This window comes from Anastrepha ludens, chromosome 5 (assembly GCF_028408465.1).
Source record: "Anastrepha ludens isolate Willacy chromosome 5, idAnaLude1.1, whole genome shotgun sequence".
NCBI lineage: Eukaryota > Metazoa > Arthropoda > Insecta > Diptera > Tephritidae > Anastrepha > Anastrepha ludens.
In genome coordinates, this window is record NC_071501.1 from 65,707,206 (window position 1) to 65,730,106 (window position 22,901).

Genomic DNA, 22,901 nt, shown 5'->3' on the forward strand with positions numbered 1-22,901 from the left:
ATAAATACAAAATAAAATGATTTTGAAGTATTTAGACTCGAAGACTGGGAATAAACCATTGAAGCACAGGTCTAAATTCAGATGGACCAGGAGTATAGGAATGTCACGACACCCTTCAGCTTCTGGCAAAGAAAAATACCGTGATGTTGCAGGGCATAAGATCGTCAACGGGTTAACAAGAGGATGTGTATACGCTGCTCCCGTGCCACCAGGCACCATTTCGACTGGATATACTTAGAGAGCGGGGTAAGTACTGGAATAAATTAGAATAACTCAGGAAGGAATGGCATAAATCATTTAAGTAGGACCAGCTTAATAATTCTTTCTGATGACCTCACCGGCCACAATCGATTGTATTCGTGTTGGCACCGCAAGAGTCCGTTTATCGATGGCGGGATTGTGGATGATCTGATGACTGAACACATTAATCATCATAAGTGAATGTCTGGTCTTGGCTGAATCTAAATTAGAACTTTTCAGAAGAGTATAGTTGCACTTGTGATAGATAGGCTTGCGACTACCAAACACCTCTTCATTAGAGAGGTAGAAGGTATTTTGCGTATTGTGGATTAAGGGTACAAAAAATCTTCTACACTGCAGTCTTAAGTCAAAACGCGATTGATGAGTTTATTGTTTTAAAAGCACAGTAAATAAATAATTTCAATATAAATGTACAGTATGCAAAATTCATATTCGTACACATTTGCTTAATATGCATTGCACCAGTGGAAGCTTAATGAAAAATTTGTGCAAAATTCATATTCGTTCACCTTGGCAACGTACCGACACAAAAATAAAACTGTAGAATTTTACCATTTTTTGGAAAAAAAAAAACGCTAGAGCGGCAATTGGGCACAATTTCCTTTCAGCTCGCAAATAATATTAGAAAGATTGATTATAATTTTGATAATTGGACGTAAATCGAGTGAATTGTGAAATGAAATGAGAAATTGAATCATAAACATGCACAGATGACGATTTATTGAGAAAACTCGCGAAATCGGTAAAACGAAGTGTTTCTACTATTCAGTCCATAGTAAAAGTATATAAAAATACCAGGCGAACCAATAAAAAGTAAGAAATCAGAAAAGGTTGCTCCTGAATCGGCGGAAGCAATCTTTTTTCCGACGCGAAGTTAGAAAAGACGTTGACCATTTTACAATCGCGATTCAAGATTAGTGTTATTGCTTTACATTACATTCGAAAAATCAGATTAGATGCAGAACAACAACAAAAAACTACGGATTGAAATTTGAGGAAAATTTCATTTGTTTAAATCAACGCTATTTCATACCCACATTTAAGTATGGAATTTCATCGGTGATAGCTTAGGGATGTTTTAGCGACTCAAGTGTAGAGAACTACACCTTATAAATGGAATTATGAACTCAAGGCGATATGGTGAAAATTTGTGATCGAGGCACAATTTTATTTTTCAACAAGGTAATGATTCCAAGCACACCGCTTTGGATACCCGTCTCTGGATCCTACATAACACATAGGCTGAAAATTCCCGGACCTAACACATAGATGACACTAGTATTATTGCATTCACCTCTTTTTGAAGTTAATACTAACCTTAAAACGACAGCTGTTAAATTTCATAATATTCTATACATTAGTTCGTGAATTATTGTGCTAAGAGTCACTCTACTTTTGTTATTTTCAAAACAATGGATCAAAACAATTTCATGTTACTTTTACACTGCTTCTTGATGGGAAAAAATACCGTTCAAGCAAAGCAATAGCTTGAAAAGTATTATGGGGACTCCGCTCCATCAAATAAAACAAGAATAAAACGATGGTTTGCTGACTTCAAACGTGGTCGTAGAGACAGCGATGATGCACAACGGTCCACTGCGGTCCAAATAAGGCCACAAAATCGTTTTGAATGATCGAAAAGTGAAGTTACGTGAGTTAGCTGACATCGTAAGATATCAAAAGAATGGGTTGGCTCTATATTGCATGAACGTTTGGCTATGAGAAAGAGCTCTGTTCAAAGTGGGTGGCGCGTTTGCTCACTGTTTTGTTTCATAAAGACAACGCACCGTGTCACAAGTCAATCAAAACAATGGCAAAACTACATGAAGTGAACTTCGAATTGCTCCCACAACCACCGTATTCACTAGATTTTACTCCTATCGACTACTGGCTGTTCGCAGACCTAAATAAAATGCTTAAAATATTTAAAAACACCAACGCAAAAACCTGATTTGAACCCTATATAGAATTTATTTTCCATTTTTAAAAAATCCTTTAAAAAATATGATATAGAGAACATCCAGAACCTGAAAAGAATTTTAAGTCTAGGTGGGTAAAAATATTTACAAATCTTACGGGAAACTTGTGAAATTCATGCCTCATCACCTCAAACGGATTAAATCGAACTTAATTACTTAACCCGTAGAAATATGCATATTTTTGCATCTTTTAAAAAGCTATATTCAGTTTTTACAGCAACAATATCAGTGATTACTTTGTTTAGAATAGTAGTAAAAAATCTAGGGTGTATATATAGGTATATATATATATAATTGACGCGTACACCCTTTTTGGGTATTTGCCCGAGCTCCTCCTCTTATTTGTGACATGCGTCTTGATGTTGTTCCACAAATGGTGGGACCTACAGTTTTAAACCGATTCCGAACGGCAAATGATTTTTATTGAGGAGGTTTTGCATGGCAGAAAAACATTCGGAGGTTTGCCATTGCCTGCCGAGGGGCGACCGCTATTAGAAACAAAGTTGTCTTAATTTTGGTGTTTCACCCAGATTCGAACCTATGTTCTCTCTGAATTGCGAATGGTAGTCACGCACCAACCCATCCGCCTACGGTGGCCGCGTAGGGTGTACGAATATGAATTTTGCAAACTATATATGAAAAGGCTCATGGGACTCATTCTATAAACTAGGTGTGGCAACATTCCGGCTTTATTGTGGAGCTATGGATATACGATAACGGGCTGAGGAATATTATTTGCATCCAACAGAATAGATTCATTTTTAACACCAAAAATTTTGTATTGAAACAAAACCCAATCGAATTCCGAAATTCTATAATTAGGTATATACCTATGTATGTATGTTTGTGGTTTATCCTACCTCTGATGCACATGAATTGTGACCATCGTTTCAAAGCGTACACGATCCAGCTTTGTTAAATCCTTCACAGTCAAATCAATGAAATAATTAAGTAAGTTCAGAAATTTCGCATTCGTTCGCTTCATGATAACACGATCGGTACGACATTTTCTCAACGCATATTCCGAATCACGTGTCCAGAGTAATTGCACACCTAATAAACCTGCTTGACCGCAGAATGCAGGAAACTCTTCAACAAAAACAAACTCAGGATCGCTTAGACTTTGTGCCATGTTTGCCAAAATGGTACGCATTGTGTCTTGCATTTCCTTTAACAGTTTACCAAGCCACAGCTCAACACTGCCACTGCATTGGACAGGTGTTTCGAAAGCCACTTTCTCGTTATTCATTGAATTCATAGCGATCATAACGTCATTTGTTTTCTCTTGGAAGTCGACCTGAAAACGGGAAATGGAGCATTCATATACAAAAACAATTCATAACTTTAGTGTTCTTCTTACTGTTGCTATTGCATCAAATATACTAAGCAAGTGTGGCTGTATGGTCGTCGGATCAGAGGCTTGTCCGAGTATCTCGAGCAGCACAGGATCCGAAATGAAGAAGAAACGCGGAAATAGCAAACGCTTCGATTCCAAGTAACCTAAAGCCCAAAGCAAAACATGTCAGATATATACTTTTTGTATACACTTCATAAAAAATACCAGTCAATGACTTTTGGCATGTCTCCAACTGATCCAGCAGCCACGAAAGACTTGTCGCGAGTGTATCATCACCCGTGCAACACTCCACGGCATTTGGAATTTCACGTGCTCTATACATAATCTTCACATAATTTTTGTCAATGTTAGTGAAACGTTTAGCCTCCAATGGCAGCTGCTTCGCGATGTCGCCACCAACAAATACCGCCTCCAAGTAAATCCATAAATTTTGCGTCATCAACCATTTCTCCAAAATCTCGCCAGTATTCACCAATTTTGATAGCCATAGTTGTATATCTTTTTTGAAAGGTGCATTGTAACGATTCGAAGCCAACGAATTCATCACCATCAAACTGTCCTCCAAACTAGCGATAATATCCAGTGTCTCTTGTCCTTTCAATACGAGCTCGCCACGATTCTTGAATTGACCCAATTGCAAATTAACAACGGACCAATCGGCGACGACTTGTTTCAATTTTGCCTCAATGTCCAGCTCTTTACTTGCACCCACACAAATATCCTCCACTTCATCCTTGTATTTCAAGATAGGTGCCTCTAGCAATTTACCGAGCGTAAATTTAGCGCTCGTCGGATCGAATTCAGTCTTTAGAAGTGCATTAAGTCGCACCCAATGACGTTCCTTCATTGCCTTGTTGGTCATCAACTCTAGCAGTGGGCATGTCTCATTGAAATCATCGATTTTAGTTTTAAGGTCAATAAAAGCTGGCCATGACTGCATACCTTTGGGCAATTTGCGGCATCTTTAAACAACAAGAGCAATAATAAAATAAAAAGGAGAATATTTAAGGATTAAAGAATGTGAGGTTATTAATAAGAAGAAATTTATGCTAAGTTTTCACTTTCAAAAAATGCTCTTTCGTAGGTATAGGTATTTATAAACATATATATGTACCTACTTTTCACTGGCATATACAATTTGGGAGTTCATGTAACACATACACTCAAACAAGCTCTGTCTGTAAGTATCAATATTTCATTCACATGCCCTTATGAGAAGAGTGGGGTGGTGCAGCACTTAGAGACTGGTCATTCTGGTCAACCTGTTCACGGAGCTGCCCTCCAAACTCAAATTCAGGCTGCCAGGCCACCGTAGTGTATTCCGGAGAAGGTAGCCGCAATCAGGGAAGCGCCTGTTTGGCTTTCCACTTGTGAAACAAGTGGCATGGAAGTAAACATCTACAGGGTTGGCCATATTAAACTGACCCATTGAGTAACCCTATAACTTTTTACTGTAATTTCAGATCAGCTAATGACATACCGCGTTGGAAGCGTCAGTCGAAGGAGATTTATACCATGAAACAGTACACCCCAATAGAACGCGCTGAAATTGTTCAGCTGTACATTCAAAATTCCTTCTCGATTGTAAAAACGCAACGTCATCAAATCATTATGAGTGATGAGGCCCATTTCTCCTTGAACGGAACCGTAAATAAGCAAAATTGCCGTTTCTACGCCACTGAAAACCCTCAAATTATTGAAGAGGTACCTCTCCACGACCAAAAAGTTACAGTCTGGTGTGGCATTTGCGCTGATATGGTCATTGGGCCGTTCTTCTTTGAAAATGGTCAACACCAACCATTGACCGTCAATCAAGAGCGTTATCGGGCCATGATAACCGATTTTGTATGGAGCACTTCTGGTTTCAGCAAGATGGCGCACCACCACACACAGCACGAGCCACCGTCAACTTATTGAAGACTTTGTTCCCTGGCCGTTTGATATCAAAAAGCGGCGATTTTGACTGGCCGCCACGATCACCGGATTTGACGCCACCGGACTTTTTTCTTTGGGGCTATTTGAAATCTAAGGTTTACGTCATCAAGCCAAAGACACTAGGCGCACTTAAGGCCAATATCCGACGGGAAATAGCCGCCATATCGGCCGAGACGCTGGCCAAAACTATGGAAAACGCCGAAAAACGGGCACATTACGCTATACGAGCTAAGGGCGACCACTTGCGCGATATCATATTCAAAAAGTGATGTAAACGAATCTCCTTGAACTAAATTAAATGTTTTTCACAATGAAACACAAAAAAATGTTTCTTTTTCCATATTTTTTTAATAATCACATGGGTCAGTTTAATATGGCCAACCCTGTATTCCGACAGCCAAGAGATAATTAGAGCTCTAAGCTCAGTGATGATGCACCAAAACTGGTCAGGGAAATTCCTGGCTTCCCTTTCGGCAGCAGCCAAATTCTTTAAAAATAGCTCATTAGGGTAACTGATCGCAGGGAAAATGCGGAAAACTGCTGGGCAAGGTGGTTTTCCCTCTAAATGAGAGGATTGAGATCCCCTTGAGGTTGGCTTTGCGTTAACTCAACGAGTTTTGAGCAAGTATCCTTTTAGCCACAGGTGGTTCGAAGGCACTCAAAGTAGCAGTAACAGAAAGAAAGTAGTAAGGTTACCGCACCTCTCGAAATTAGTCGGTGCCGATGATCGGGTAGGAGATCTCTGAGACCAATTAAGTCGACCCCTTCCTGGCAAGCTCATCAACAATTTATTCTCCCACTATATTCCTATGCCCTGGAACCCAAATCAGAGAAATGTTACCTGCACATCCAACAGATTTGATCTTCTTTTAACAGAAGTTAACCAGTTTGAATCTGAATCTTGAAGCCTTGACCGTGGCTTGACTATCGGAAAAAAATTTTAATATTTTTTCGTAACTTCGAATCCTTCTTTCTGTAACTATTTGGAGGATGAGAAGGGGTCACCTCAGCACCCTTTCCTTAGCTATCCTGCTCTCACGGGGCTAAGATTTAAGAATCTTGACTCTCACTTCTTTGCCACGTCTGCAAATATAGCAGTCGTAGATACTAACTACCTGATAAATTTCATCAGTAGCAAGAAGCGGTTAACACAACGGTGGATAGTCATCGCTCGGTTTTCTTTGTTTGTTTTGCCACAATTTATCACAACGTACGAATTTAATTCCTGATTCAAAGAGGCCCTCTCACCGACAGGTATTTAACCGAACCTATCCTAGTAAGCAATTTAGGTAGTGAAGTAGACTTTTAAGAAACATTTTGTCTTATTTCCGAGTCACAGAACTCCCAAAATTTATTAAAATTAATTCGAATTCACACAGGCATCCTAAACAGCTGCTATGGATAACTCCATACCCCTCTTCTTCTCAATTGGCGCGATAACGGCTTACGCGATTTTGGCCGAATTTAACAAATCCCGCCAGTCGATTCTTTCTCGTGCTAACCGGTGCCAGTTGGACACACCAAGTGAAGTCAAGTCCTTCTCCACCTGATCTTTCTAACGCAGAGGAGGCCTTTCTCTTCCTCTACTACCACCACCAGCTGGTAGCGCATCGAATACTTTCAAAGCCGGAGCGTTTGTATCCATTTAAAGGTCCAAAAGTCTTGCGCAGCATCTTTCTCTCAAACACCCCAAGCGACGCTTCATCGGATATTGTCATCATCCACGCTTCTGCGCCATACGTTATGGACGGGCATGATGAAAGCCTTGTAGGATGTTAGTTTTGTTCGTGGAGAGGGAACTTTACTACTCAATTGCCTAATTAGTCCAAAGTAGCATTTGTTGGCAAGAGAGTTTCTACCTTGGGTTTCAAGACTGGCATTGTTATCGTGGTTAATATATATATATATAACACAGGCCGACAAAATTTAACCAACATTCAGACCCAGAAACCAGACTATATATTTCCGAAGGTTTATGATGCGCTGAATCCAAATCTGGCCTCAGAATTGCTCTATTAGTTTGAGTTTTCGAGATATCCTAACCTAAAAGTGCAAAAACCCCCATTTTTGCCCATATTTGAGGTTATGTAGCCTTGCAGATGTTTTCTTTCACCAAAATTAAAGGATGGCATCTTTAAATACAATCCTTCTTTTTTCAAATGGCGTTTTGTTTGCTCAAATATCATTTTTTTTCGCAGAGATATCGCATTTTGAAATTTTCATGTTTCGAAATTTTCCTACACCTGAAAATCGATTAAGATAACATAGACATGATATAGTCGCTTACTAATTTTCTTGGGTTTGAGGGCCTGAAATATATGGATTAATAGTATGTAAATTTGGAGTTTGTGGGAAAGCCTGCTTGCGGTTATGTGGGTTAGCCTGCTCGCGGTATGATAGGGGTGGTTTCTAGGGGTTAGGGCTGTGTGTGACTCGGTACCCAAAGGTTAGATAGTGTAGGGATGTGGTGAGTCAGCACACTTATGGTGTGAGACAAAATTTTAAGAAAAATAAGACTCAATTCAAGAAAATTAGTAATCGAATATATCATGTCTATGTTATCTTAATCGATTTTCAGGTGTAGGAAAATTTCGAAACATGAAAATTTCAAAATGCAATATCTCTGCGAAAAAAAATGATATTTGAGCAAACAAAACGCCATTTGAAAAAAGAAGGATTGTATTTAAAGATGACATCCTTTAATTTTGGTGAAAGAAAACATCTGCAAGGCTACATAACCTCAAATATGGGCAAAAATGGGGTTTTTTGCACTTTTAGGTTAGGATATCTCGAAAACTCAAACTAATAAATTAATTTTAGTTATCAATCCGAATTTTGCATGGACAGAGAAGCAGATATTAGTTTAAATTATTTCGGATACTTTTCCTTGTAGACTAGTGTAATTGGCGCGTACACCCTTTTTGGGTGTTTGGTCGAGCTCCTCCTCCTATTTGTGGTGTGCGCCTTGATGTTGTTCCACAAATTTAGGGGCCTACAGTTTCAAGCCGACTCCGAACGGCAGATATTTTTATGAGGAGCTTTTTCATGCCAGAAATACACTCGGAGGTTTGCCATTGCCTGCCGAGGGACAACCGCTATTAGGAAAATGTTTTTCTTAATTTTGCTGTTTCACCGAGATTCGAACCAACGTTCTCTCTGTGAATTCCGAATGGTAATCACGCACCAACCCATTCGGCTACGGCGGCCGCCAATGCTGCGTTAATGCTGCTTCCTAAATAAAACGAAGTCTTTTACAACCTCGAAATCATAACTGTCAAGAGTGACGTGCGTGCCGATACACGAGTGCGTCGACTGTTTGTTTGATAACAGGAGGTACTTCGTTTTGCCCTCGTTCACCACCAGACCCATTCGCTTTGCCTCTTTATCCAGTTTGGAAAAGGCAGAACTAACAGCGCGGTTGTTAAGGCCGATGATGTCAATATCATCGGCATACGCCAACAATTGTACGCTTTTATAAAAAATTGTGCCTGAGCGATTAAGCTCTTTGGCTCGTACGATCCTTTCTAACATCAGGATAAAGAAGTCACACGACAGCGAGTCACCCTGTCTGAAACCTCGCTTGGTATCAAACGGCTCGGAGAGGTCCTTCCCAATTCTGATGGCGCTGCGGGTATTAAGCAACGTCCTCTAGAGGATGGCTCCATATGTAGAAATCCACGCAATTGGGGAAAGCTACTGATCGGCATTCACTTGGGAGTGGCCAGGACGATTCTTCTACATATGGTTCAAGCAGCTCACAACTTCCGGAATTAACCAAAGTATCTTCTGGGTAACTTCCGAACACCCGTTCGGGAGCAAGCCAACGTGAGAAGGCGAAGCATCCCAGGATAGTTGGTGCGCTGGGTTTGGGACCCACCACGTTAAAATCCGCCAAATGAAAACACAAAGAAAGCCTCGGATAAGAACTTCATTCTCAGCTTCTATATATATCCGAACCACACCTGGACATAAAGACATAAGCATTTCAGAATTTAAACTTCAACTACTATCCCAAAAGCCATATTTTCAGGTGAATGACTGAACGTACCTAGCTTATTTATAATATTTATATCCAACCCTCAACACTTCTTAAAAGATGTTAAAATTATTGACCCAATTTTTTTTCGTGCGGAAACTGCTCTATGCCTCCAAGCCTCCTCTCATTACACATATTGATATGCAGTTTGCTAACAGTGACAAGCTAACCGAGTTCTCTAATAATCATCTTGTAGGAGTAAAAACCTTTCATATTCGTATTTAACTTGGCCACGAACGATTGTCCCTGTACATTGTTTTAATTTAATTCACATACCTGACTTGGAAATCAGACAACTCGGTACTGATCTTTTCAATATCTACTTCAGCCCATGGCATTTCATAATAGTCGGCAATCGTCTTCAGTACCTGAATGTATAACGAATACAACCGATTCAAATAGTTAAATTCACGTTTACGCTGGTGCAGCACCGGATAATCCGTGATCGGCAAACCGAAAAGTTTTTCACCACTGTTATACATTTCATATTTACGCCAAAGCTCATCGAACTGTCCCTGAAAGAGAAACACACGATCACTAGCCTCTTTTGCCGAAATGCCCTCAACCATGGGACCATTCGCATCGAAATCGATGTTGAATTGCTCGAGATCCTTGACAAACTGTGCAATGCCTTCGTTTAACTCGCGCAGCAGAGGCCCCTCCATGTCCGATATGCGTTGGGAAGTTTTCTTAGCCTACACATTGAAATAAAATTTCAGTTTAAATAAGTGAAAATTTTAAAATGTAAGCTAACTCACATTTTCCAACATTTTATTAAAAGCCAATTGCAAGCTATCCACCTTATCGTAGTCATCTTGTGGCACAAATATGTTGTACTGTGAGAAAAGTGCGTAGGTGTCGGTAATCAATTGGAGATTCATATCCATGCTGGAAAAAAAATTGTTTTATAAAATATTTTTCATCGATTGTTCCAGCCAACTCTTATAACCTACGTTATAAAGTTATCGCGTATCTTTTCCAAACAATTCATCGCCTGTCGCACGTCATCGAGATCGTTTATAGGTTTATTAAGTATAACCTCCATTTCAGTAATAAAATCGACCATTTCGTCTAATTCCTTTTTATACTGAGTGCTCAATAATTGACCCAGCATAACTTTCCACTTTTTTGATTCTTCCACATATTTCACAAAAGCTTTCTCTGTTGAGAGGGCAAATATACGATATATCACATAACGGCTACATTTAATAGTATACAGGAATCAAGATAGATATAAACTATGATAAGAGAGTCGATTTAGCTATGTCTATTCGACCGTCTGTCCGTCCGTGCGCTCGATAACTCGAGCACAAATTAATATATTTTAATTCCCATGGCAGCCGGTTCTACGTTACCAAGAGCTGCCGCTCCAGTAAGCTAGCCCTATCTAGTGTACTAACCACATATTTTAATTAAACTTAGCACAGACATTGCTCGTCATCCGCCGTAGGTTGGTAAATAAGCTAAATCGGTGACTAACCACCGTCTATGTAAAGGTAAGTTTCAAAAGGAAAACAAAGTTATTCTGTTATAAATGAGACAAAATTAATCAAGCTTGGTAGGAATGACAAGTTCAAGGAAAGAAATGCCATGCAAGTAAAACTTTCAAAAAATAGGCGGTGACGCACCCAATTTTGAATAAATGCGACTTAATGAAACTCGTCCAAACCTAGTACACGTATTGCTCCCCGCTTTATTTAGATTTTATTTAAATATTACCGATAGGGGAAAAACCCCATCCAACTTTTATTTGTTAAGACGTCCATCTGTCTATTTTTACAATGAATAATTTTCATTGTCTTCGAGTTTGTTTTATCCCAAAAATTAACAACCGGCTAAAATTAAATTTTATATAAGGGTGTAAAAAGTTTAGTCCGAATTCAGCACTTCCCTACTTGTTAAACATAAAATCGTTTACATACCCATCCGTATTTCAATTGGACCAATAACTTTTTTTGTTGACATTTCTTCCAGATCCCTAGTGATATCATCATAGTAAATAAATTTGTCACGTATGTCCACCGTTAACGGATTGGTTTCCACAAAATCCTGTATGATCTGCTCCCGCTCTTCACTCCATAAATATTTAAATTTGTCGAAATTTTCCTAATGTGGCGTACGACCAAAAATTTAACTCAACGTTATATCAACTCGAAATATACTCCATTATCAGAATATAACGGCACTTCAGAAACTCACCGTTAAAAAGTCATCTATATCTTGCTTGTATAACAGTAAACCATTTACGAGATTCGTAGTAGCGCGGATTATGTCCTTATGATCAACAACATAACGGAAATAGGATCTGTCATACCGATTCTCATCTGTAGAGATAACATAGAAAGTTCCGATGAAAAGTACACTTATATGAATATATATTTTTTTCTAATAAATTCGCCTACCGACGGTGACACGCCTTGAACGTCGCTCCAATGTCTTTGCTTGTCGGCCCCACGTCGAAACAAAATAATTGATTTCGGTGCATACCTGTATCGCTGTAAGGAAATGCGTTTGCATCACTTCTAAGCTGGGATCAATCGTACAACCCAATGCCAAGACAACATCCATGTTTGTGTAGAGTATCGGCTTGATTGGATCGGTGCGCCAATTTGTTCTACGATAGAGAAGAAGCGAATAACTCAATACTTAATGTGATACAGAACCATTACAAGGAACACTAATTTAATCATGCGATCGCTACTGTCTTTTCGGCTCCCTTGATAACAAGTCCACTCTACTACGTAGACCAGAGAGTTATATGCATTTTTCGGCTCTCAGCAGAGCGAACTGAAAATACATACGCCGTCATACAAGGCGAAGTCCAAAATAAACGAAGTTTGTGTCATAAAATTGTTTTTGATGACGCCATCTTTTTAATGAGTTAGTGCGTTGGACTGACTTCCAGTGAAAGCTTGATGACATTCGGTTCAATGGAAGCGAAGTTATTGCTTCTGAAGTGTTAGTATGTTTGTGTCATCGTTACAAAAATGAGTTTCGAACAAAGAGCACAAAACTTTGTTTTAAAATCGGTAAAACGTTTACTGAAACATTTGAATTGATGAAAAAAGTTTATGGCGATGCTTGTCTATGTTGTGCCAGAGCTCATGACTAGTTTACACTTTTCAGAGATGGTTGTGAGGGCATAAACGACAATGAACATACGGGGCGCCCAAAATCCGTAATCACCGAAAACTCGATCGAAATAGTTCGTAAATTTATCAAAAATGAACCGAAATTATCATTGAAATTCATGGAGTCGGAGTTGAATATCTCCAAAACATGCCAAAAATTGCTCAGAATTTATCATTCGAAAGATCTCATAAAAGAAGCGAGAAAAGACGAGAACTTCCTTTACAACATTGTACCTGGTGATGAAACGTGGTGTCTCCAACATAAATCTGAAAGTAAGTGTCAAAGTGCCGAATGGAAGGCCCCAGACGCGCCACCACCCAAAAAATCGCGTTTGGATAAGTCAAAAATCAAGTCGATGCTCATTTGTTTTTACGATTCCAAAGGAATTGTCCACAAGGAGTTCGTGCCGACGGGTCAAACTGTCAATACAACCGTTTGTTGCATCGCATTCGTCGGATTCGCCCTGAATACCGCGAAGGAGGATAATGCACCATCTCATCGATCCACTCTTGGGACTGATTTTTTGATAAGGCTCCCTGTGACTTCTACCTTCTAGGCTTGTACCGACATCCTGAAGGGCATTCCGGTCAATGACCTGAAACACTCTTTCGAAAAGCTTTTAAATCGCACAAAACAGTGTATCGAGGCCAGAGGGGACTATTTTGAATAAATAAACTCGAAATTATCAGAATAAAGCTCCTGTCGTTTCTATCTATCTTGTAAAAAGAGGAAATTCTGTGATTTGATGTTTAAGATTCATGCTAAATATGGTATTCAATTGTGATTCTACACTATTCAAGCGAGAACTCAACCGCGGCACCAAAAACAAAAGCATTTACCTCCACAATGCACACTGTGACTTTTTATCGTTTTAGGATGCCAAAATTAAAAAAAAAGAGTTCTGCGAAAATGATTTTCTTTCGGTATGTTGTGTAAAAATGACCAAATTTTACGACAGTGTACTCAAAATTTATCAGAACAATAGTTTTAAGAAAGATAACCGTTTACAAACACAAGCCGGTGCGTCAATTGAATAATTTTTATTTATTATACGAACATCGCTGTGAAGTTTGTCAAAAGATATAATACGAATAAGTATCAATTTCATAAAATTGAGTATTTGCTGATTAAATTCCAACAATTTTGTACTTCAGGGGTAAGTAAGAGGATTATAAAGTTTTTACTATCGATACAAATCCACTCAGTAAAATATCACTAAAACAGCCATAGCTTAATATTATTTTTGATATTTTACTGAGAAAAACTTATATTTGTCCATCGAGTTCCGTCCATTCTTTAACAGCGAAACGACCTTTAGGATTCTGTGTTTCAGATACTGGAATAAAATTTTGCTACAATTTGCTACCACAGTTTTAAAAGAAGTTTTCATGGCGATTCCTCGGAAAGAACTTTTTGAAATTTGGCTGACGAGCTCGCAAGAAACGCGTCGTGATGCGGTGTTAGAGAAAATTTGTGCGATGATCGGAAGAGACGTGGATACTAAAAAGCTAGGAGAGCGTATAAAAAAACTGTGTTACCAATTTTCTTCAAAGTGGGAGGGGTCTTGCCGAGTTAAGGCCCGTGTTCTAGCCCGTAATTATAGTTGGCTTTCCAAGAGTAAATACTTTGGAAAATAACGTCTTGATGTTGGGCCATCAACTTCATCCTCTATTAGATCCAATGTAGGTACGTTTATTGATCATAGTATAAAAAGGTTGTGTAACGCACAAAAAGAAGTACTGCTGTCGATTCCCAGTATTCAAGAAGTTTTCGTGACTTTCAAATGGGGTTGCGATGGCTTGGAGCAAAAACGGTATAAGCAAAAGTTCAGCGAAGAAAATCAATCTGATAGCAGCATGTTTTTTGTTTCACTCGTACTTCTCCAAATGTATACTCTAGTTAATGAACGTAGAGTTGTTATGTGGAGGAACCCTGTTCCATCATCAACCAGATATTGCCGTCCCATTAAATTTTTGTTTGAAAAAGAAACGCGAGATGCTATTGTGAGAGAAGTAAAGATTGTGGAAGACCAAATTTCTAATCTTCTTCCTACAATAATTAGGATGGAACATTTAAACTTTAAAGTTACTAGTACACTAATTTTGTGTATGATTGACGGTAAAGTATGTAATGCACTTTCAGCATATACCTCATCTCAAGCGTGTTATATTATATATGTGGTGCTTCAGCGAAGGATATGAATAATTTTAGCGCTTTGTCGAAACGGAAAGTTGACGCAAACATGCTAAGATTCGGCATTTCACCACTTCACTCATCGATACGGTGCATGGAGTGTATGTTGCACATTGCATATCGGTTGGAACTAAAGACATGGTGTGTAAGAGGCGCCGAAAATAAGGAAAAACTGAAACAGAGGAAGGAAAGCATTCAAAGCAGACTTAGAAACGAAACTGGTCTTTTAATTGATATGCCAAAAGAGAAATCTGGCAATACAAATGACGGAAACACAGCATGACGTTTTTTTTAGTAATACAGAAGTTGCTGCAGACATTACAGGCATTAACTTACGTCTCTTAAAAAGGCTTTTCACCATATTGTCTTGCTTAGGGTGTGAATTTCAAATAAATGCTGAGGCCGTTGAGGTATACGTGAGAGACACACGCGATCTTTATTTGAGGGAATATGAGTGGTACAATATGCCAGTCAGTCTGCATAAAATACTCTTCCATTCAAGACATATAATATCGTCATGCATGGTTCCTATTGGTCAGCTTTCCGAAGAAGCGCAAGAATCGAGAAATAAAGATGTCAGAAATTATCGCGAATGGTATACAATGAAAAGTTCACGAACTCAAACCAATGAGGGTTTATTGGACAGGCTTCTAATATCATCCGATCCCTGCTTTTAAAGTAGAAAATATGATTATGTGAAATTTTACGTTATATGTGGGCAAGGAGAAAAAGTAGGCGTATCACGCCTATTTTTATTTTCAAATCAGATTTAGGTATCTGCAACCACACTGCAAAATTTGAAATAAATTGCTCCATTGGTTTGGCTGTTATTAATTTTGGCATCCTAAAAGTGAAAAAAGTCACACTGTGCAATGGACACATATCATAGATTGTTTACGGCGTAAGGTCGCAGGATAGCCAGCTGGGGTGTCCTAGGAGGTTATACGTATTGTAAGCGAAACTTAGACCTGATTTTACAAGACATTAGCATATAGGCATCCACGCCAAAAGACTGGATATCGTATAAAAATTAATACAAGGAAGCTGAGCGCCTTCTGTTAAGGTGCCCTTCACAAATAAGAAAGTGGGAGAATTTCAGTTCAATACCTAAGAACAGTACCACTCATATTTATACACTACGTTGGTTGATCGTAACAAAATCATTCGGGGATTAAGCTATCTAACTCAAGGTTAAGCTATTTACCGCAGTGTTAGCTCAAACTAAGCCTACCCATATGCTAAATACTTTATCTTATTCTACAACAAATCCCCTTCTTAAGCTAATGACACCGGCACTCACCTTAATATTTTGTGTCGTACAATATCCAACGACCGCTTGGAACATTGCACCAGTGTTAAAATCATTTTTGAATTGTAATGTGAAAATAGATCCATGCAATCATTACGTAAATGATATAATTCGTAATGAATGCCTTCGTAGTTTTTCATCTGTAAACTTCTCAGGGCATCATCCGGAACCAAATAAATAGTACGATATATCTTCTGAAATTGTATCCAGTCCCATTTGTTAATGGGGTAATTACCCTCGACACGCCAATTATTGTCGGTAAGTTTTTCCAAAGGCAATTGATATACACGTCGTCCTTTCAAATCGAATGGACCGAAGTCCAACAAATCTACGAACATATTAACCAAATCGATAACAGATCGTTCAATACACACTGAGTTACGCTCGATAATTGTCTCTGCGAATAGTGTAACGAAGAATAAAAGAGAATTTTACGGAGAAAAAACCTGAGAATTATACCTAACTCCGCACGGAACTTATTGCTCATTTCTAGATATTTTTCCGATGTAATGGGTTCTTTAGGTTCGTAAACGTACAAGAAGTCGGTTAAATTTTCCATTTCTTTAAGTATGCGTATCTTTTCAATATTCTGGACTGTCCTATAGAATGTCTCAACTTCATCGACTTTCTACAAAGAAACCAAAACAAACAAAAAACTGTAAAAAACTGCAAAATGAAAGCGGAGGATGAGCATACTTACATCTTCAAAAGCTTGGACAAAGTCTTCGAGATTTTCTGAGATCCATGTTAAAGATGACAAGGCGGGTTTCAACATTAATCCGATTTCTTTTAATCGAAAACGCATAATATTTATAAAAATCGCAGAAATCGATTGTCGAAATCTATTGTAGCGCTTAATGGCTTCCTTAAGCTGAACGGCTGGGTCAAGAATTCGATCCTTGCAATAGGTAATCACGCTAGCAATATTCGGAACCTCTGGAGGAAAGTATACCATTTTCAAACAATTTATCGAAAAATATTATTATTATTGGCAACTAAATATCGTACATAAGTTTGGATTAAAGTCGACTAAGGTGATGATAATATTGGCTTCCATTAGATTTACGAACTTATATCGTAGTTTTTTCACTTATTACTCATTTTGATTTGGTATTGAATAAAGCGTCTGAGGCGATCAGATTTTGGAAAGCGATTTTTCCCACAACTTCAACAACTATCTCCGCGTTTTTCTAGAAAAGGTATTGGCAATCATTTTGAGGTTTATAGAAGAAAACTGCAGAGCCCTTATACTGCTTCAATAGTAAAGGGTGTTTTTTTTAGAGGTTAGGTTTTCAAGATGAAATAAAACGTATATAATTTAATGTTATGGCCAAGAATTTAGCTTTATTATAAAGATAAGGGTTTACCATTATGTTTTAAAAATGATTTCGGGCAAGTGGCCGCCGCGGCTGGCTCGAATAAGTTCCAGCCGAGAGGCCCAATTTTCGACCACTTTTTGCAGCAATTGTCAGCAATAACGCGCCGAATATTCTCTTCCAAGACGTCAATTGTCTCGGGCTTATCTGCGTAGACAAGCGACTTCACATAGCCCCACTAGAAATAGTCCAGCGGTGTTATATCGCACGATCTTGGAGGCCACGCCAAGGGTCCACGGCGCGAGATAATGCGCTCACCAAAAGTTTCCTTCAATAAATCGATTGTTGCGTTGGCTGTATGGCATGTAGCGCCGTCTTGTTGGAACCAAAGGTCGTCCACATCAACATCGTCCAATTCAGGCACGAAAAAGTCATTAATCATGGCTCTATAGCGCTCTCCATTGACTGTAACATTATGGCCGGCTTCATTTTTAAAGAAATATGGACCAATGATTCCCTCTGCCCATAGAGCACACCAAACAGTGACTTTTTGAGGATGTAACGGCGTCTCAGCAATGGCTTGTGGATAATGTTCACTCCAAATGCGACAATTTTGCTTATTGACATACCCATTCAACCAAAAGTGAGCTTCATCGATGAACAAAATTTTCTTCGATGCGTCGCCCGAACCGAACCATTATTTTCGTAATAAATTTGCACGATTTGCAAACGTTGTTCAGGTGTAAGTCTATTCATTATGAAATGGCAAACCAAACTGAGCATAAATCAAGTGACAGCTGTCAAAAAGACCATCTACGAAAAAAGTAGTGCCAACTTGAAAACCTAACCTCTAAAAAAAACACCCTTTATAATGAAATTGGTGTTCTTTGATCGAATGCAAGACCGCCAGCAATGTCCGTTCAGTTTGTTCAGCACTCAACCACCGAAGAACGAAAAATCTACTTCCGTTAGGTTTAAAAAATACATATGTATGCTTGTTTTAAACAGTGCCATTGCTCATATGATCGACCCAGCTGTAATATCTGCTGAGGAAATTTTAATGCACGAATGTTCAATAATATAAATTAAAAGCTCAACATTTCTGGCAGGTAACTTTTTGGGGCACCCCGTCTCCAGCAACATCCCCCAAAACATTTACGAAAATTTGTATGCTGTCACAACAAATTAAAATACAGTTGCTTTTAAATAGGTTTGTACCACGCAGATCATCGTGACACATCCCCTTTCCGCGACTATATTTATATATATATAACTGGCGCGTACACCCTTTTTGGATGTTCGGCTGAGCTCCTCCTCCTATTTGTGGTGTGCGTCTTGATGTTATTCCACAAATGGAGGGGCCTACAGTTTCAAGCCGACTCCGAACGGCAGATATTTTTTTTATGAGGAGCCTTCTCATGGTAGAAATACACTCGGAGGTTTGCCATTGCCTGCCGACGGGCGGCCGCTATTTGAAACAACTTTTTCTTAATTTTGGCGTTTCACCGAGATTCGAACCTACGTTCTCTCTGTGAATTCCGAATGGTAGTCACGCACCAACCCATTCAGCTACAGCAGCCGAGACTAACTTTTCTAATAGTTTCACAAATGTTAGATAGCCTTACCCAATTTCAGTTTCCACATCCATTCCGTCTCTCTTATCAACTGTCTAATGGCCGGATCCAAGTTGACTGTATACTCGGCTAATTCTTTTTGACATAACAATATTGGCGAATTCAATAAGCAACGAACTTCTTCGGCATAATCATACCAAGCTTTGTGGTAGGTCATCTCATAGTGGCATATTATACCATTCATATAATTATAATAGCGCACCGTACGCTGGGCTTTTTTATGCGCCAATACACACTGCCGATACCTGAGTACTTTCATGGGTTCATCTATCTTTTTGAAAATGGAACGTATCCAAGTGATGCGACCAGCTACTGGTGGCATATTTCTCGCTATAAACGGATTACCACGCTCCTCGTTGTACCTATCGAATGTATTCAGGAATACAATACAGATATATATCGAGTGCCAGCGATACGTACACATCTTTTAAGAGAAACATTTCCTTTTCCAGCATCTCGGCAACTTCTAAGTAACGTCTATCCAGGCATAAACATTCTAAGCCCAAACGCTCAAAACGTTGTAGTATCAATATTACCGATTCGGCGATGGGTACATCAGCAATCTGTTGTTTCACGAATTGTTGCATACCTACTTCTGCTTGTTCGACCTCCTTGACAAAAGCTTCATAATCTTTATCGAACAAGTCTATGCGGTAATCAAGTGGATCGTACGGTTTCGAAGTGATCGTACTTCTCGCGCCCTTAATTTGTGCATTAAACTTCTCCATGCCACTGATATTGATAATGTCCAGCACCGCATAGGTAATTTCTGTATTAAATATATCTCTGATCTACGGAAATACATAATATGAAATTATATGGAATTCCTAAAAAACCTGTACTATTGCACCTTCTCAAGGCGGGCTTGAAACTTTTCCAAATAAGTAAATATGTAAACCTTGGACACAATCCAGGGTTTTTCATTTGCAAGTGCCATGTCTTCAACAGTTTGTACATAAATTTTCTTATAGAATTCCATTATCTCATTGCATCTATTTATTTTCGTTATTACGCTATTTGGAGGTATATTCCATATCACCTTGCGGTTGATACCGGTAAGATAGCGGCGACTAGTCAAAGTTATTTGATTCGAGATTTTTACAAAAAGACCAGTGACATTACTCGGCGTATTAAAGTAATGAGCTGTTTTCGATACGTTACGAATTGCCACCATCAGACCTGGCAGACTGCTAATGATTTGTTCTGGGGAAGACCTGCCAAAAAATAAACAACATGAGAGTTTCAAGCAATGATTTGAATAATTATTTATATACCTGTACAAAGGATCCCAGAACTTCTGTAATGATGATATGTACCGCACATTATCCTTGGCTTCATTTTGCACTAAAGTCACCTGGTTGTCGATTTCCGCCCATTTCTGTGTAAAAGGTGTCAACATAGCAGTAAAAGTATTTTGTTTTTGTGGATATAAAGAAATGTATTCCTGATTCACCTTCAATAGCTTCGAAGATCGTGACAATACTAAGCACTTCTTGTGATTGTTAAAGGCAGGGGATGAGACAAATTCCATAATGGAGGTATAACGCGCTAATTGGCGCCGCCAGTTGACCAGCATTTGTAATGGCCCAACATCGGGCGAATCGCGTAGTATCCGTTTTCCTTCTACCAAAATTCCTTGGATTTGTCGCAACCATTGTGCAAAATAGCGCTCAACTAGCCGTACACGACCTATATCCTTAGCACTTGCTTTAATTTGAAATTTAACCAAAAGGAAACCCTTATATAGCTCATGAGAAACGTCAAAATGTACGCGTGTCGATACGGTCTCCTCCGAAGCTTGTAAAAACATATTATACATGTTGAGTATGTGAAAAAATTTGCGCTTCTGCTCTGGCTCGGCAACACCAAAATCCGTTAAAACTTCCAATGAGGCGGTTAAAACTCGTTTCATAAACTCTTTTACGACATATAAGCAATTGCCGTCATCGGCAACCCAACGAAAAATCGCTACATCATCAGAAACAGTGCGATTTTCTATGCTTTTGTTGTTATTGTTTCGATACACAATCACCCAAGGACCCTTCATCTGGACCAAATCACTTTTTAGACAAACCGCTCGCTTCACATCGGCATATTTATTTTTCTCATGAAACCGGCCCGATTCGGGTGGATAACCCTTCATAGTATTATAGGTAATCATACATGCGCGTGGCCCTTTCTCTTCAAATATACCGTTGAGTAGATCAATAAATGCCTGATCATCGACCAAACCCATGATTAATTCGTCCATATCTATGTTCAATAAATCGGCAGCGACTTCGATGATGTAACGCTGATTGGCTCCCAAAGAAGAAATGCGTTGTTGCCGGTATTCCTTAAGCATTTGCATTCGCTTGCGTTCGATCTCTTCCCTGTCATGGTCACTAACGCTACGCCGGCGCGCTGTGCGCTGCTGAATGGCGCGCGAAACGCCAAAAAATTTACGCAAACGGAAAAGATTTTTCTCGCCGCTATCCATAGTTATGACGAGCTCACTTCGATACTGTTTGCAAATACTATGCTGATATTAAATAATTCAATAGAAATATCAAAAGAAAAATTTTCGTCGGATACGTAGAAAAATTATTTTTCAAATAATTTTTTTCATTTGACGTGAACTTTACTCGAATTAGCCAGCCCGAGTAGAAAGTCTACACAAAAAAGTGAAATCTTTTGTGATGCAAAGATGTGAGGTTTTTTTACCGAATTAGTTGTGGGTTTTGATCATGATTCAATTATATCTCTATATAAAGATCTATAATTATAGATATAATAGAATCATGGGTTTTGATAAATGTTTTATGACAAAAAGATTCAAAAATCACAGAGAACTCGCGCCTTGGCTTTCGTTTCAATTCGGTTTCTACTATGATACATAGGAGGTATACAGCAAAACAAATATTTCCCAATGTCAGACTAATAGCACTAGTGCCTTTTAATTGTAATACTACTATTTATAGTTATTTTACTAGTACATAAATACATAAATAAATACCTTTCCGAAATGCATCCAACTCAAACTTGTCATCAATGTGTACGAGTGTTTCCGTATGAATTTAACTGATTGAACCTGAACTGACATCTTGTCACGCGGTCCGGGTATCCAGGCTGAGCTAATATACGGCTTCTATTCTAACTACTCTTAATCCACATTGACATCGTCGGGTCCAGTTCGTTTCGGATACCAGTTAATATTTGTATTGCCTCAAAAATATGTTTCCTATTAAAAGCAATGGTCATTCGAATCGGAAAAATGTTTTACTTTGTGAGAGCGCGGCCAAAGGTTGGGCGTGAAGAGCTCTTGTTTACAGTTTCATTTAATAGAATTCAATGGCTCTGTGCGAGGATTAGCCTCTTACCGCTACTGAGAAAAGCCTCCTTGTTGTTTCCAATCATAAAGCATGCCTATAAATAATTTCATAATTTTAAATTTATTATGCCGGAAGGCACTGTTTATCACCAAATAAGTAAGCCAAGGGTGAATTAAATCTTGTTGTTGTTGTTGTTGTAGCAGCATAAAAACTCCCAATACATGCACGGGAAATGCTGCTGGAATAAGAGACCTTGGCTGGATATAAATCCGGGTCGTTCCGGTAACGTAGAACCGACTGCCGTGGCGACGGCAGAAATTCACTCCGATGGCTTTGCCTGCCGAGGGGCGACCGCTATTAGAAAAAAAAACACCAGTCTAACGGTTAGACGCGATAGAAGTGAAACCTTCCGTAAAACAAACTGAGAGAGAATAAGAC

The 22,901-nt window shown here is 38.9% G+C and overlaps 1 protein-coding gene across 1 annotated transcript in view; it reads right to left on the reverse strand.

The window, feature by feature from the left end:
* Window positions 1-21,631, reverse strand: part of LOC128862931 (dynein axonemal heavy chain 8) — a 42,830-nt gene extending 21,199 nt beyond the window's left edge. Inside the window, exons 1-17 of the mRNA XM_054101769.1 lie at window positions 20,606-21,631; window positions 20,427-20,530; window positions 20,003-20,366; window positions 19,573-19,943; window positions 19,144-19,514; window positions 16,903-17,138; window positions 16,662-16,830; window positions 16,194-16,599; window positions 11,971-12,182; window positions 11,768-11,892; window positions 11,491-11,674; window positions 10,522-10,729; window positions 10,327-10,456; window positions 9,845-10,263; window positions 3,802-4,559; window positions 3,601-3,740; window positions 3,101-3,537 (exon numbers count right to left, since the gene is read on the reverse strand). Of these exons, the coding sequence (XP_053957744.1) occupies window positions 3,101-3,537; window positions 3,601-3,740; window positions 3,802-4,559; window positions 9,845-10,263; window positions 10,327-10,456; window positions 10,522-10,729; window positions 11,491-11,674; window positions 11,768-11,892; window positions 11,971-12,182; window positions 16,194-16,599; window positions 16,662-16,830; window positions 16,903-17,138; window positions 19,144-19,514; window positions 19,573-19,943; window positions 20,003-20,366; window positions 20,427-20,530; window positions 20,606-21,631 (5,660 nt within the window). The remainder of the gene's footprint in view (window positions 1-3,100; window positions 3,538-3,600; window positions 3,741-3,801; window positions 4,560-9,844; window positions 10,264-10,326; window positions 10,457-10,521; window positions 10,730-11,490; window positions 11,675-11,767; window positions 11,893-11,970; window positions 12,183-16,193; window positions 16,600-16,661; window positions 16,831-16,902; window positions 17,139-19,143; window positions 19,515-19,572; window positions 19,944-20,002; window positions 20,367-20,426; window positions 20,531-20,605) is intronic.
* Between the last annotated feature and the right edge of the window lie 1,270 nt (window positions 21,632-22,901).